General features: G+C 43.4%; 1 protein-coding gene across 1 annotated transcript in view; it reads right to left on the reverse strand.

Moving 5' to 3' along the window:
* Positions 1-12,742, reverse strand: part of Hook1 (hook microtubule tethering protein 1) — a 50,166-nt gene extending 37,424 nt beyond the window's left edge. The window contains exons 1-2 of the mRNA XM_029565263.1: positions 12,488-12,742; positions 4,414-4,499 (exon numbers count right to left, since the gene is read on the reverse strand). Coding sequence (XP_029421123.1) covers positions 4,414-4,499; positions 12,488-12,550 — 149 coding nt within the window. The 5' untranslated portion in view covers positions 12,551-12,742. The remainder of the gene's footprint in view (positions 1-4,413; positions 4,500-12,487) is intronic.
* Positions 12,743-13,197: the final 455 nt, after the last annotated feature.

Here is a 13,197-nt window from a genome sequence, read left to right on the forward strand (position 1 = left end):
CCTTCCCTGCTTTCCCTTCCCTTCCCTTCCCTTCCCTGACATCTTTCACTGACATCTTTCCCTTCCCCGAGGGAAAGGTGCCCCGTGCGAAATAAATCTGTATCCTGCTGAGAATTCCATCTGTGCCTCGGTGCCTCACCCATCCGCTCGTGCTCTCCATCCGCCACCTCTCCATCCCAACTTTTTAACCTAACACTTTCATTGATGTCCTAATGTAAAAATCTATCAAAAGGGGCTAAAGATACTACATTTCAATTATTACAGCTGAGTGAAATCACTGGCTTTAGAATCAGACCAAACTAAATACAAATCCCATCTTTGCAATTTATTAATTGCTTGACTTTCAAAAGAACCCTTAGCTCTCTACATCATAGTCAAAAATTAAATGAGGGCTAGGGAGATGGCTCAGTATATAAAGTGTTGCAGTACCCATGCAAAAGTTAAGAGCAACAAGGAACGTCTATAACCCCAGCCCTAGAGGTAAGGAGAGGAGAGGCAATGACAGGCAGATCTGGAGACATACTTGGCCAGTTATACTAGTCAAAATTCAAGTTCCAGGTCAAAGACCATCCTGTCTGGGAAAATAAGGTAGAAACTGATAGAGGAAAATACCTGATACCCACCACTGGCTTCCATAAGCAAGGCACATAAATGGGTGACTGCACATGCAACATACACACACACACACACACACACACACACACACACACACACACACCCTATTTGATGTGGCCTACAATGATGTATTTAGAAAAATACTCTTATAATAGCCTGCTCCTCCATTTTGTGTAAGACATCTTGGTGAGCGGACCCAGACCCTACCCTGGCCTGGGGCCAGACGTTCCAGGAAGAGCTGAGGAACACACCCATATAATCCTGGTGTTAGAGTAGCAAATAGCCCCATAAATTTAACTGGTCAAGACTATAAAATCTCTAGTCTGTTGAAAGACCCACCTTTCCAGTTTCACTGGTCAATTATCTGGTCAGAGGACCGCCCCTAGAAAGGCAGGTTCAGCTTAAGTTATGCTAAACAGATGGGTGGAATACCTAGTGCATTAATGAGATAGCAAATTTTTCCTGCCTGGAATCCTGCCTTCTAGCACAAAAACTCCTTGAACCAGCCACAGACTCATCCCTGTAAGTCTTCCTCTTCAGAAAAGCATAATTTCTCCTTTTCTTCTCCATATCACTTTTCTAAAAATGTTTTTTTAAGGCTTTGGGGTGCCCTAGCATCTTGTATTTCTTTACTTTCTCTAAAGCTTCCTTCTCCCAGCCATGTCATGTCTGACCTCCATGCAGGCTGTAAACCTGCATGGCTCCATGGCTTTCTTCCTTCTCCCCACCATTCTCCTCCTCTAGGCAGCTGCCAAGATGACCAGCTCACCTGCCCCAAAGATTTTTCCTTACGATTCCAGTAAAATTGTAAAAGCGCTCATCCCCTTCCAGTTAGGGTGGCATTCTCAAAACTGGCTCAGGGAGTGCTTCCCTGGCCAGCCTAAATAGATTCAGCTGATTCGGAACGTTTTGAGTCTGAGTGGTCTTTTCCTAGTGATCTTGAACTCTGTAACACTCTGATGTTGGTTATCATAGTTAATCATTTTAACTGCTTAGTATCAGCTGAATGATCAAAGAAATGCAAATGCTTATAGTCCAAGTATTTCAATTCTGTACCATGCTCCTTCTCCTTGTAAAAAATATCCAGTAAAAGATAATAAAGCAACCTGACATCATATGACAGGTAGTGACAAACCTAAGCCTTTCTTTTGGAGAAGTGGACTACTTTCTTTACTGTTGTAGATAGAACCACATCTCTAAAAATGACAGTTTCAGTTTTAACCCCTGGGACCTTATTTGAAAACAGGATCTCCTCAGATGCAATCAAGGTAGAAGAGACCACGCTGATTTAGAGTGTGTCCATTAAGGCTAATGTCCTTAAAAGGGAAGAGAAATAGCTACAAACACACTCTGACATGTGAGACCAGAACTAAAGGTACAGTTACCCTCTACAAACCTAGGATGCCTAAGACTACCAAAGCTGGAAAAGGCATGGAAGGACCGTTTCCCTGAAGCTTTGGAGCAGGCAGGGTCCATCCAAAAGCTCTATTTAGCCTTCTAACTACAAGAACTGTTGAGAATCCGTTTTTGTTGTGTTAAGCTAGCCAGTCGGTGGCACTGTTACAGCAGTCCTAGAAAACTAACACAGTTGTGACTTTTTCTCCATGTGTTGTTTACACAAGAGCACCTTCTACATCCACCTTTAAAAGAGATGTGTGTACTACAAACTCAAACTAAAGATAACAACTATAGAACCTTATCCGTAACTCCTATGATTCCCCAAATTGAAGTCTTAGAGCTTGGACAACAGTTTAAGATTTTATTTAGAGGCATACTTGCCCAGATAAGAATGATTATCTAAAATTCTGTCTTCTTTAAAAAAGAAAATTTATCTTCTCATCTTCAATAACTTTTATATGGTTTTATGTGAATCACCAATAAAAATTTCTTATAAATTTTAACATATATAATGCTTTGAAATAGTCAAAGAAATATGATGAAATTAGCCCTCTTATCAGGAACATGACACTGTAATGCAAATAAGGATAAATTCATTCCTGAAGTCTTATTGCCCCAAATCCAGACCTCTGAAAAGCTCCAAAACTGGAAAGGTGTCAAGAAAGAAAAAATAAAAGTGGCCCTTAGAGATGAAAGGAGTTAATCTCCTTAGATAAGGAGGTTAAACATTTACAAGTGTATAAAAACTAAGGAAACAGAAGTCAGTGGGGAAGGATAGGGACAGACAAGTAGACAGACTGGCTTAGGCCAGTTCTAGGTCACTGGTCATTTGTTTAATGAAGAAACCTTTCTAACTAGCTAACTTATTTTTCCTACAGAAAAGCTGTTAGAAGATAATAAGATACAAAAGAGAAAAAAAAAAAAAAAGAAAAAGCAGAACGAGAAAATTAACAGTAAAAATCTGACTGAAAAAGAAATGAGCTGTTGACAAAAGACCAGACAAAATATACCTAGTGCTTCTCTAAACAGTGCTGGAGAGTCCAGGAGTTCAAAAAGCCACATACCATAGAAAAACAGGTTTCTGCTCTCATCCTACAGCACAAAGCTACCAAAGCCCGTCAATGCATAAAGAAATGGCATCTTTAGCCAGGTGTGGTAGCTCACACGTCCATAATCCCAGGAGTCTACAAATTGAAGCAGAGGACTGCTTTAAATTTGAGGCCAGCCTGGGCTACATAGTAAATTCCAGGCCAGTCTGGATTAGACTGAAACCCTGTTTCAAAAAACAGAAGGAGAGCAGGGGGAGGGGAAAAGAAGGAGAGGGAGGGAGGGAGGGAGGGAGGCAGGGAGGGAGGCAGGGAGGGAATAAATCCTTTTGGGATTGCACTGTTGAAGTGAGCAGATGGATACTAGGCTTTCATTCATACCAACCACAACGCATGGCAATGAAAAATGGCAAAGTATACATTCTAACAATATCAAGCAATGACAGCATCCTCAAATCAATAAAGCACAATGTTCAGAATGGTTGGCATTGAACAAACATAAAGTTTTAAAAATAATCAGGATATAAAGGAAACATTTAAGAAATATTTGAAGAAAGCAGGCAAAGAGTATTTTACTGCTCATCCTTCCATTGAAAAAAAAGTTAACAAGTTTTGAGTTGACTATAAAATCTGCAAATTCAAATTAGATCATTTTGAAGATGCCAAATATGATTATAAAAGTTTAAGCTGTTTTACTACAAATGGCATAGAGATTGTTGCTCATCTATCTACAGAGTTTTTAAAGTCAATTTCATCTTGTAACTGGGGGTAAGAAGTAAATAAACAATCTCAGTATGAAGCAATGAAACCAAGATAAAATTTAGGTCTCAAAGTAAATTAATACACAGTAAAATATATAGTAATCATGATTTCCCTTTAAAGTTTTGAGTACAAAATTAGCTGTTTGTTCTATTGAGAATACAGCTAATATTTTAGACTACAAACCTACTCTTTGGACTATATCTGGTAAATATTAAGAAAAAATATATTTAGGAATTTTTAATATAATTATTTTAAATGGGACCAGCTAAAACTAGATCACTTTTTTTGTTAATATTTCTGCTCATGCTCTGTAACTTCAAATTCCAGTCATTTAACATTGGACCTTTGGATTCATAAATTTCTCCTATTAATTCAATAATGGATTTTTAAATGAAATACTTTCTCCAATACCCTATAAACAAACAAGGAATAATGAGGTGGTAAGTTGTTTTTGCTCCCTAGCTGCAATAATGACTTGGCATTACAATGTCTACTAAATAAGGTAAAATCACAAGTCACCTTTGGAATGCAAGTCTAAGTGTACTGATGTTGGGTTTACAATTCTTATGAGAAGACTTTGATCACTACTCACATTTGATGAAGAACTTGCGCCATGGTAACTCCATTAGTCAGCTGTTTGACATCGTGACAAGGCGAGGCAGTCTTGAACGTCTGCAGCTAAAATGACATAAAGGAAATGACCTCACTGCTTCATTATCCCCACAAGGTAGCATTACAGAATAAACAGACAGAAAGCAGCTAAAAATTGTCTTTTATTCAAACACAAATGCAAAACAAAGGAAACGATACCGTGTTCCCACGGTTGTGTAATACTTTTATAAAAACAAACACTTAATGATTCATAAAATCATGCCTAACATAGTATACACTGATCTCTGAAATAATTCAGCATTTCTGAGTAATACAAAGCCTGATGTGTAACTGGTAGTCTTTCATCTACTGTCACATACAGAAAGAACTTCGAGATAACATGTACAAGTTAAATTTCCACTCAAATAACTTGATAGGAAAATGAAATCTAAAAATATTATGCCTAAAACGAATTATGGTTTTTTAATGAGCTCTGAGATAAGCAGGGACTACCCATCTATGAGCCACAGGTCACAGACAGTTGAGTTAATTCAATCTAGTTTGGCTTTAGATGATACTAACATTTCAAATCTCTATTTAAAATACTATGAGGCCAGCAAGATGACTCGGTGGGTAAAGGCACTTGCTGTCAAGATTGACAACATGAGTTAGATCCCCAAAACCACATAATGAAAAGAGAACTAACTTCCACAGACTGCCCTCTGACCTCTACTCTCTCCTCATGGTGCATGCATGTACATATACGCAAAAAATAAATATATAAGTTTTTAACGGTCATACAGACATTAAAAACAGATGTGGAACAGTGACATCTTTCCCAAAATAGCAAATACAAGATAGGAAAAAAGAGCTAAAATGGATCATACAAATTTATAGAAATCTAATTTCAATCTATACTTAAATATATTATGATTCTCTTTTCACACATACATTCACCCACTTCCTTTGTTGTTTACTTATAATTTCTAGCTCTCTCCCAGCATAATTCATTGTGATTCTGTATATTCTGAGATTCTACAAATCTGTCTCTGGTTTTCTAAACAAGACAAAAAGATGACATAGACACACTAAAGCTAGCTACCTTACTCTCAAAGTACATGGAGAAACTTCCTGAGCTCCCTACTCCATATGAGACACTGTAATATAGAATAGGGTTACAAAGAAAAGTCCAGGCTTCTCTCTCAAAGGAGCTATCATTAAGAGTAGAGGGGTTAGAGAGATGGCTGTGGTTAACAGCACTGGCAGATCTTACAGAGGACCAGGATTCAGTTTCTAGCACTCACATGGTGGCTAACAATGATCTGTAACTCCAGTTTCAGGGACTTCATTGCCCTCTTCTGTCTTCTGGCCTCCACATGCATTACACACACGTGGTGCACATACACATATGCAGGCAAATACTCATAGACGTAAAATAAAAATAACTTTAAAAACTCCTTTTAAAAATAATTACCAAATACTTGGTGTGGTGGTGCATACCTTTAATCCCATTATTCCAGAGGCAGAGGTGGGCAGATCTCTGTGAGATCTACATATGGAGTTACTGGCCAGCTGGGGCTACAGGGAGACCCTTTCTCAAAGAATAAAAATAAAATTTAAATTTAAAAATAAATTTAAATTTAAAAATAATAAATAAATAAATAGAATCACTGAAGAGTGTTAAGAATGAGAGACATTTGGAACATATTTTGGAGAGATACAAGCAGGTGCAGAGTAGTTTTATGTACTTGTGTCAAGGAGACCAGTTAGAAGACTCCTGCAATGTTCCCATTCATAAAATAGACAGCATAGAGACACGTTTAGTAATGTGGACTCAAGAAGACAGGATGAACAGAGCCTATAAAACGTGAAACAAAGATTGTGCAATTGTGTAGATATGCAGGGAAGAAAAAACTCTAACGCACAGGCACAGGGCACCTCTCAAGGGAAAATAAACATTGTGGCTCCCATTTGTCAACATTTTCTATTTATACATTAAATTCTCATTTGTAAAATAAAAGATACATCATTAACTTTTTACAAAACGGATATGATTAATGACTTTAAAAGGTCAATTTCATGAGCTGGAGAGATGGCTCAGTGATTAAGAACACTGGTTGTTCTTGCAGAAGACCCGAGTTCGAATCCCAGCACCCACATGGCAGCAAACAACTGTATATAACTCCAGTTCCAGGGGATCCAACAGCCTCTTCTGTCCTCCATGGGCACTGCACGACACGAGTGCACTTACCTACACACAGGCAATACACACATACACATAAAATTAGAAATGAGAAAAAGATCAATTTCAGAAAAATATAGACAGGGAAAAGGTACTTGCTGCCAATCTTCATGAACTGAGTTCAATTCCTGGACCCCACCTAATGAGAGAAGAGAATCAACTCCCACAAGTTGTCCTCTGACCTCTACACTTGCAAAAAATAAATAAAAGTTTAAAAAAGCAATGCATGCATACACATAAAGTATATATGTGACATGAAACCACCTGCTTGCACTGTTTAGATTTTTTTCCTCTTAAAAATAATTGCAACTAAATTAGGTAACAGAGATGTAATTTCATTTGAATAAAGTGAAAAGACTTTATAACAAAGAATAATAAAAAAAATTAAAGTTTGTGGAGGGATGAAGCCAAGCCGAGAAAATGCCTTCTCTCACAGTGCTTCCACATAGGTGAAGGGAAAGTCTTACTGGTGAATGAGTGGACGTCCAACACTAAACACATTACTGTGATAAAAACACCTTAGGTTTTTGTTTGGTTTTTTCGGTCTTTTTGAGACAGGGTCTCCCTGTAGCCCCAGCTGTCCTGGAACTCACTATGTAGACCAGGCTGCACTTGAACTCACGGAGATCTGCCTGCCTCTGCTTCCTGAGTGCTGGGATTAAAGGCATGCGCTACCGCGCCCGGTTTAGTTTTTGTGTATTTTTAAATAAAGCAGGTAAGAAACACAGAAATGTTGTCCCTGGGCTGCTTCAGTACAAAATTCACAGAAATTAGGAAACAAAGGTTTAATAACTGAGAGCCAACAAACACTCAATCTCAGATCAATTCTATCTATAATAATATCCTCTTCTAATTTCTCACTTCAGAAAGACATTTGAGTTTCCAGTCTTCATGACAATAATTCAATCATTAATCATTTTCTTAATGTACACACACACACACACACACACACACACACACACTTTCAACTGCCTGTCAAAGAGTGGAAAGAAAAAGAGAATATTTAAAACCATTTGACCCAATACCCCAGCTACTGATAAAAGTTCACAGGTAATCAATAAAAGACCAACATCACAAAACTAGAAATCAGAATTAAATTTATCTTCATGAAAATATTTTTTCAAATTTTATAGACTATTATGCAAATAATGCATTTTTTTCCTTCAACCCTGAATTTTCTAAGTAGCAGTACTTACAATTATTAAGAAGAGTTATTTTAAGAGTCCAAATCATAAAACACAACACTTACAAAGTTTCCCCAAACAGTACCCCTTTACCTAGTGTGCTGGACAGCTTCAGTTGTCAGTTGACACACCTGGGGAATTGCCTCCATTGGACTGGCCTGTGGCCATGTCAGTGGGGTATTTTCTTGATTTTTGAGTGATGTGGGAGGGCCCAGCCCACTGTGGGTGGTGCCATCTCTGGGCAGGTTCTGTGTTATAGAAGAAAGCAGGCTGAGCACAGGCCAGGGGAGCAAGTCAGTAAGCATTTCTCCACGGCCTGTGCTTCAGCTCCTGCCTCCAGATTCTTGCCCTGAGTTCCTATCTTGGGCCCTCTGATGAACTGTGACCCGGGAGATGTAAGATAAAATAAACCCTTTCCTCCCCAGGTTGGTTTTGGTCAGAGTGCTTTGTCACAGTAACAGAGAAACAGAGTAGAACACACAGCCAGCTTTCCTGGACGGCCTTTACCTAGCCACCTTTCCTGGACGACTTCTCTGTTAACCCCCTAGTGCTCCAGTCCAGAGCTGCTTCCTAACATCACCTTCAGGATTTGGCCCACCCATCATTTTTCCTCAATCTTACAAATCTTTCTACTACTTCTTAAAACACAAAAGTACTTAGCATATTTGGAGACACATTAGGGGGCCAAAGATAGCCTAAGGATTGTGTATCTCCTACTACTTCCCCTCACAGTATAGCCAAAGAAGTTCATGAGTATCAATTACCAGGAAGGGCTATTCCTTGGCTTTGGAACACATTTCCTCTGATTTCTACTCCTTGATCCCCACCATAGTGGATCCGCCATGATCCACCTAAAAATTTACCCTCCAGAAATCTGTATCATAGTTAATAGTAAAATATAGGTCTGTGAGGTCAGAGCCAAGACAACTACATTTACTACCACTACTCTGACTGAATATTATACAAGAGATCCTAGTGATTATTCTTCCTCTTAAGGGCAGCAAAACAGATCAAGCACCAGCTCTGTTGCTAATTAGCAAACTACATGTCAGAAAGTGTTACATGTTGTTACAGAAAGAGGTCAGCAAGTCATGACAGAATAGGGTAGGCAACAAGTAGGTTTAGAAAGGAAACATCAGATTCAACACCTGAGTGGTGAAAAGCAACTAGACAATGGATGAACTAAGAGTATTTCTATGTAAAGGGAAGATTTAAAAAAAAAAAACTCCTATATAAACACCTCTGTGTACATGTGTGTTTTAAAGCATAACCTCTTCAAGAAACTATAAGTCAATGCAGCATGGTGGGCATAGAGGTGTGTGACCTGAGGTACATCTAGAAAGATCAACAATGTGAGGGCTGGCAAAAGAAATGTAATAAATAAAAAGCAAGTAAAGTTCAGTGGAAACACGAGAGAGGATAATTTCAAGTAATAAATGGAAAGTATTACACTTACTGGATTTGTCAAACTGTTAACAAGACTTACAGAAAAGAACCTCAGGTGGACTGAGGGATGAATGGAAATTAAAAATAAGTAGTTTAAAAAAAGAAACTGGGCTGGGAGGAAGGAGAAACAGTATAAAGTCAAGTAGTGACTTTGTTCTTTTTTAAATGGGGATGATTGAAGCATATGCCCAGAAAGGAAGGAGCTAATGGAGAAGGACGCTGTGATTGGCTGAGTGTGCTGGCACAAGCCTGTAATGCCAGCTACCTGGGAGGTAAAGGCAAAGAATCACAAGGCCTGCCTGCATTAGTGAGTGCAAGGCTTGCCTGGGCATCTTGGACTCTGTCTCAAAATAAAAAGTAAAAAGAAGACCGAGGATATAGCTAAGTTGGGCAGCACCTGCCCAGCCTGTGGAGACCCTGAGTTCAATAGGTACTACAGGTCAAGGAAAAAAGCAGCAGCAGAAAGGGAACAAATGATGGAGAAATGCTCCGAAAGAGTTAAAGGGACAATGTTTGAGGACAGAGGCAGAGATCGGGAGGTGCTCTTCTGCCTGAAGGAAGCCAACTTAAACCAAGTAGAGAATCAATAAAGGTTCACTAAGAAGAATTGGGAAGAACTGTCTGGTTGCTCTCAATCACCAAGCTAGACCCATTAGAAGGTGCATTTGGCGGCAGCAGCAGCATTACTAGAAAGCAATAATGGTTTTCAGACATTCATTTTCTTCAGTGTACCGCAGTCTTAAAGAGCACTGCAGAAGCAAACAGCCAACTGTCCTCTGTTGTCTATGATTCCTTCTGTAGTTCAATTTTTTCAGATCTTGAGGAATTTTGCCTTCCAGAGTAGTTTAACAGCTGTGCCTGGTACCCCAATTAAAGATGATTCCTTAGAGCCAAGCACCAAGTAGTAAGTGAATAAATATTGCCTCAAGAATGAACAGTCGCATAAGATGTTTAAATATCTGTTACACTGAAGAAAATCCTCTACTTCATCACACCTGGCAGGGAAATCAGTGACATCATAAAGAAGCAAGTTTACCATGTCAGTCAGACTAGCAAACACCTTATGATTATCCACTTGTTTTAACAAAACATCATTAAAAGACTGACAGTCTTAAATATAGCATCTGAACCTAGGTACTTATTTAAATGAAAATGCAGATTGAGAGTAGGCTAATTGCTTTATACTTTGAAATCCTAGCTATTAGCATTCTACCTACAGTACATGTTATTTATTACCAAAGTGCAAAAGTTACTTTAATTTCAAACACCTACATCAATCTTTCAAATTTGTCCTTCAGTGGAATTACATGCATTAGAAGCTGGCTAGGCAATCCGTCTGATTACACACTCCTGATCCAGTCTACTTCCACTGCAATTTGACACACTGCCTCCACACAATTATACAACTAGTTTGAGTTTTGACTGTCATCAACAGCACCTTATGGGGCACCCAGCACCATTATTGCCCAATATGGGTTAGAAAACACAACTGGATGCCAGTTCTATGGTGTCCAAGCTATTCCAATTGAGCAGAAACCATTTTGCTCACTGGACTAATGAAAAAAATCTAGGGATGAAATCAGCCTGTCAACACCAATGAATCCTAAACATGGATAAAGTCTAAACAAAAACGCAGTCTTTTACTTTGAAGAAAAGCGTTATTTGGAGAGGAAGGGAGACAGAGATAAAAGTAAAGAAAAGAAGTCTCCAGGTTTCAAGACAGCTTTTTCTCCACACAGGAAATACGTAGAAATCTCTCTTCAGCAGTGTTTATAAAATCCGATGTTCTGTGGGCCCAAACCCACTACAAGCTGAGGCTAAAGCAGCCCAGTCTTATCCAGAGCACTTGTGCACAGACGGGACCTGTTATCTGGGGGCAGAGGCCAGTCTCCCAGTGTGGCCGGTGGAAGGCCGCAGGGCAGGTGAACCTGGCAGGAGCACAGGGCAAGAGGCGGGGACAGGAGTTGGGGGCAGGTGGACAGGAGATGGGGCAGGAGGACGGGGCAGGCAGACAGGAGGACGGGGCGGCAGGGGGTAGGTGGACAGGAGGACGGGGCAGGAAGACAGGAGGACGGGGCAGGAGGGGGCAGGTAGACAGGAGGACGGAGCAGGAGGGGGCAAGTGGACAGGAGGACGGGGCATGTGGACAGAAGACAGGGCATGAGGACGGGGCAGGAAGGGGCAGGTAGACAGGAGGACGAGGCAGGAGGGGGCAGGTAGACAGGAGGACGGGGCAAGAGGGCGCAGGTGGACAGGAGACGGGGCAGGACAGGGCAGGTAGACAGGAGGACGGGGCAGGAGGGGGCAGGTAGACAGGAGGACGGGTCAAGAGGGCGCAGGTGGACAGGAGGACGGGCCATGTGGACAGAAGACGGGGTAGGAGGGGGCAGGTGGACAGGAAGACGAGGCATGTGGACAGAAGACGGGGCAGGAGGACAGGGCAGGAAGACAGGAGGACAGGGCATGTGGACAGGAGACCGGGCAGGAGGACAGGGCAGGAGGGGGCAGGTAGACAGGAGGACAGGGCAGGAGGGAGCAGGTAGACAGGAGGATGGGGCAGGACAGGGCAGGTAGACAGGAGGACGGGGCAGGAGGGGGCAGGTAGACAGGAGGATGGGTCAAGAGGGCGAAGGTGGACAGGAGGACGGGGCATGTGGACAGAAGACGGGGTAGGAGGGGGCAGGTGGACAGGAGGACGAGGCATGTGGACAGAAGACGGGGCAGGAGGACAGGGCAGGAGGGGGCAGGCAGACAGGAGGACAGGGCATGTGGACAGGAGACGGGGCAGAAGGACAGGGCAGGAGGGGCAGGCAGACAGGAGGACAGGGCAGGAGGGAGCAGGTGGACAGGAGGATGGGGCAGGAGGGCGCAGGTGGACAGGAGGACCGGCCAGGAGGGGGCAGGTGGACAGGAGGACGGGGCAGGTGGACAGGGCAGCAGGAACTGGCAGGAAGACTGGGCAGGAGGACTGAGCAGAAGGCGGAGCCAGGTGGACAGGGCAGAAGGCCGATTCCACACAAGGGTGAGTAGATCAGAGGTGGGGATGGATGGGCTGTCACTTCCTGGAAGCTACTGGCTCCGGGTGCCCGGGCCACAGACCCGGGGAAGGTCTGGGTGTTCGAGCCGCAGACCCCTGGGGAGGTCCCGGGGCGGCCGGCCGGCACGGCGGAGGCGGGACGCTCCTTGGCGGCGGCCGCACTCACCCAGATGATGAGGCTGTCGCACAGCGGCAGGTCGGGCTGGGGCAGGGGCTGCGGGTCCTCCATGGCCCGGGAACCTCAACGCCGCGCTCACCGCGACCTGCCTCCGCTCGGGCCCGTGTTGACTACCTGTTCTTCGGCCAGGCCCCGCGCCCGCGCGACTGACGCGCGAAGCCTCACGCCGCCGACGTCGCAGCGTGACCGCCTCCTCGCCCGCCGCGTCCGTCCCGCGCAGCGCGGCACCTGAACCCGCCCCGCCTGCCCGCTGCTCCCCGCGCGGAGTGACCTCGGCGAGCACCAGTCACAAAGAAGCTGGGCTGCCCCGAGGCCGCGGGGCGGGAGCAGCGGGAGTAGGTCGAGCAGGCTGGGCTTCGGATTGGACGCGCCCTAGGGAGCTCTGACCAATCAAGGAGGCGCAGGCCCTCAGCCAGGAGGAGTGGGAGTGGGTGGGGGACGTTTATGACCCGGCAGGTGCGGTGAGGGCGGGGCTGGGGGAAGGGAGCGCGCTTGCGCGGGCTGGAGTGGCAGCCTGGCAGAGGGCGGTTCGGGTCGTACCGTTCTACCTGCTCCCTGGGGCTGCCTCCCATCGCACCTGTGCAGACCCTCCCCGCTCCCAGGGTCTTCCCGATCCCACCACAGTCATCGCGAATTAAAATCCCTAGAGGAAGGAGGAGGGAGCTCCTCCTAGGCATTCATTGGAAGGAAATGTTCAT

The sequence above is a fragment of the Nannospalax galili genome, unplaced genomic scaffold (genome assembly GCF_000622305.1).
Source record: "Nannospalax galili isolate Female #2095 unplaced genomic scaffold, S.galili_v1.0 scaffold718, whole genome shotgun sequence".
NCBI classification, from domain to species: Eukaryota; Metazoa; Chordata; class Mammalia; order Rodentia; family Spalacidae; genus Nannospalax; species Nannospalax galili.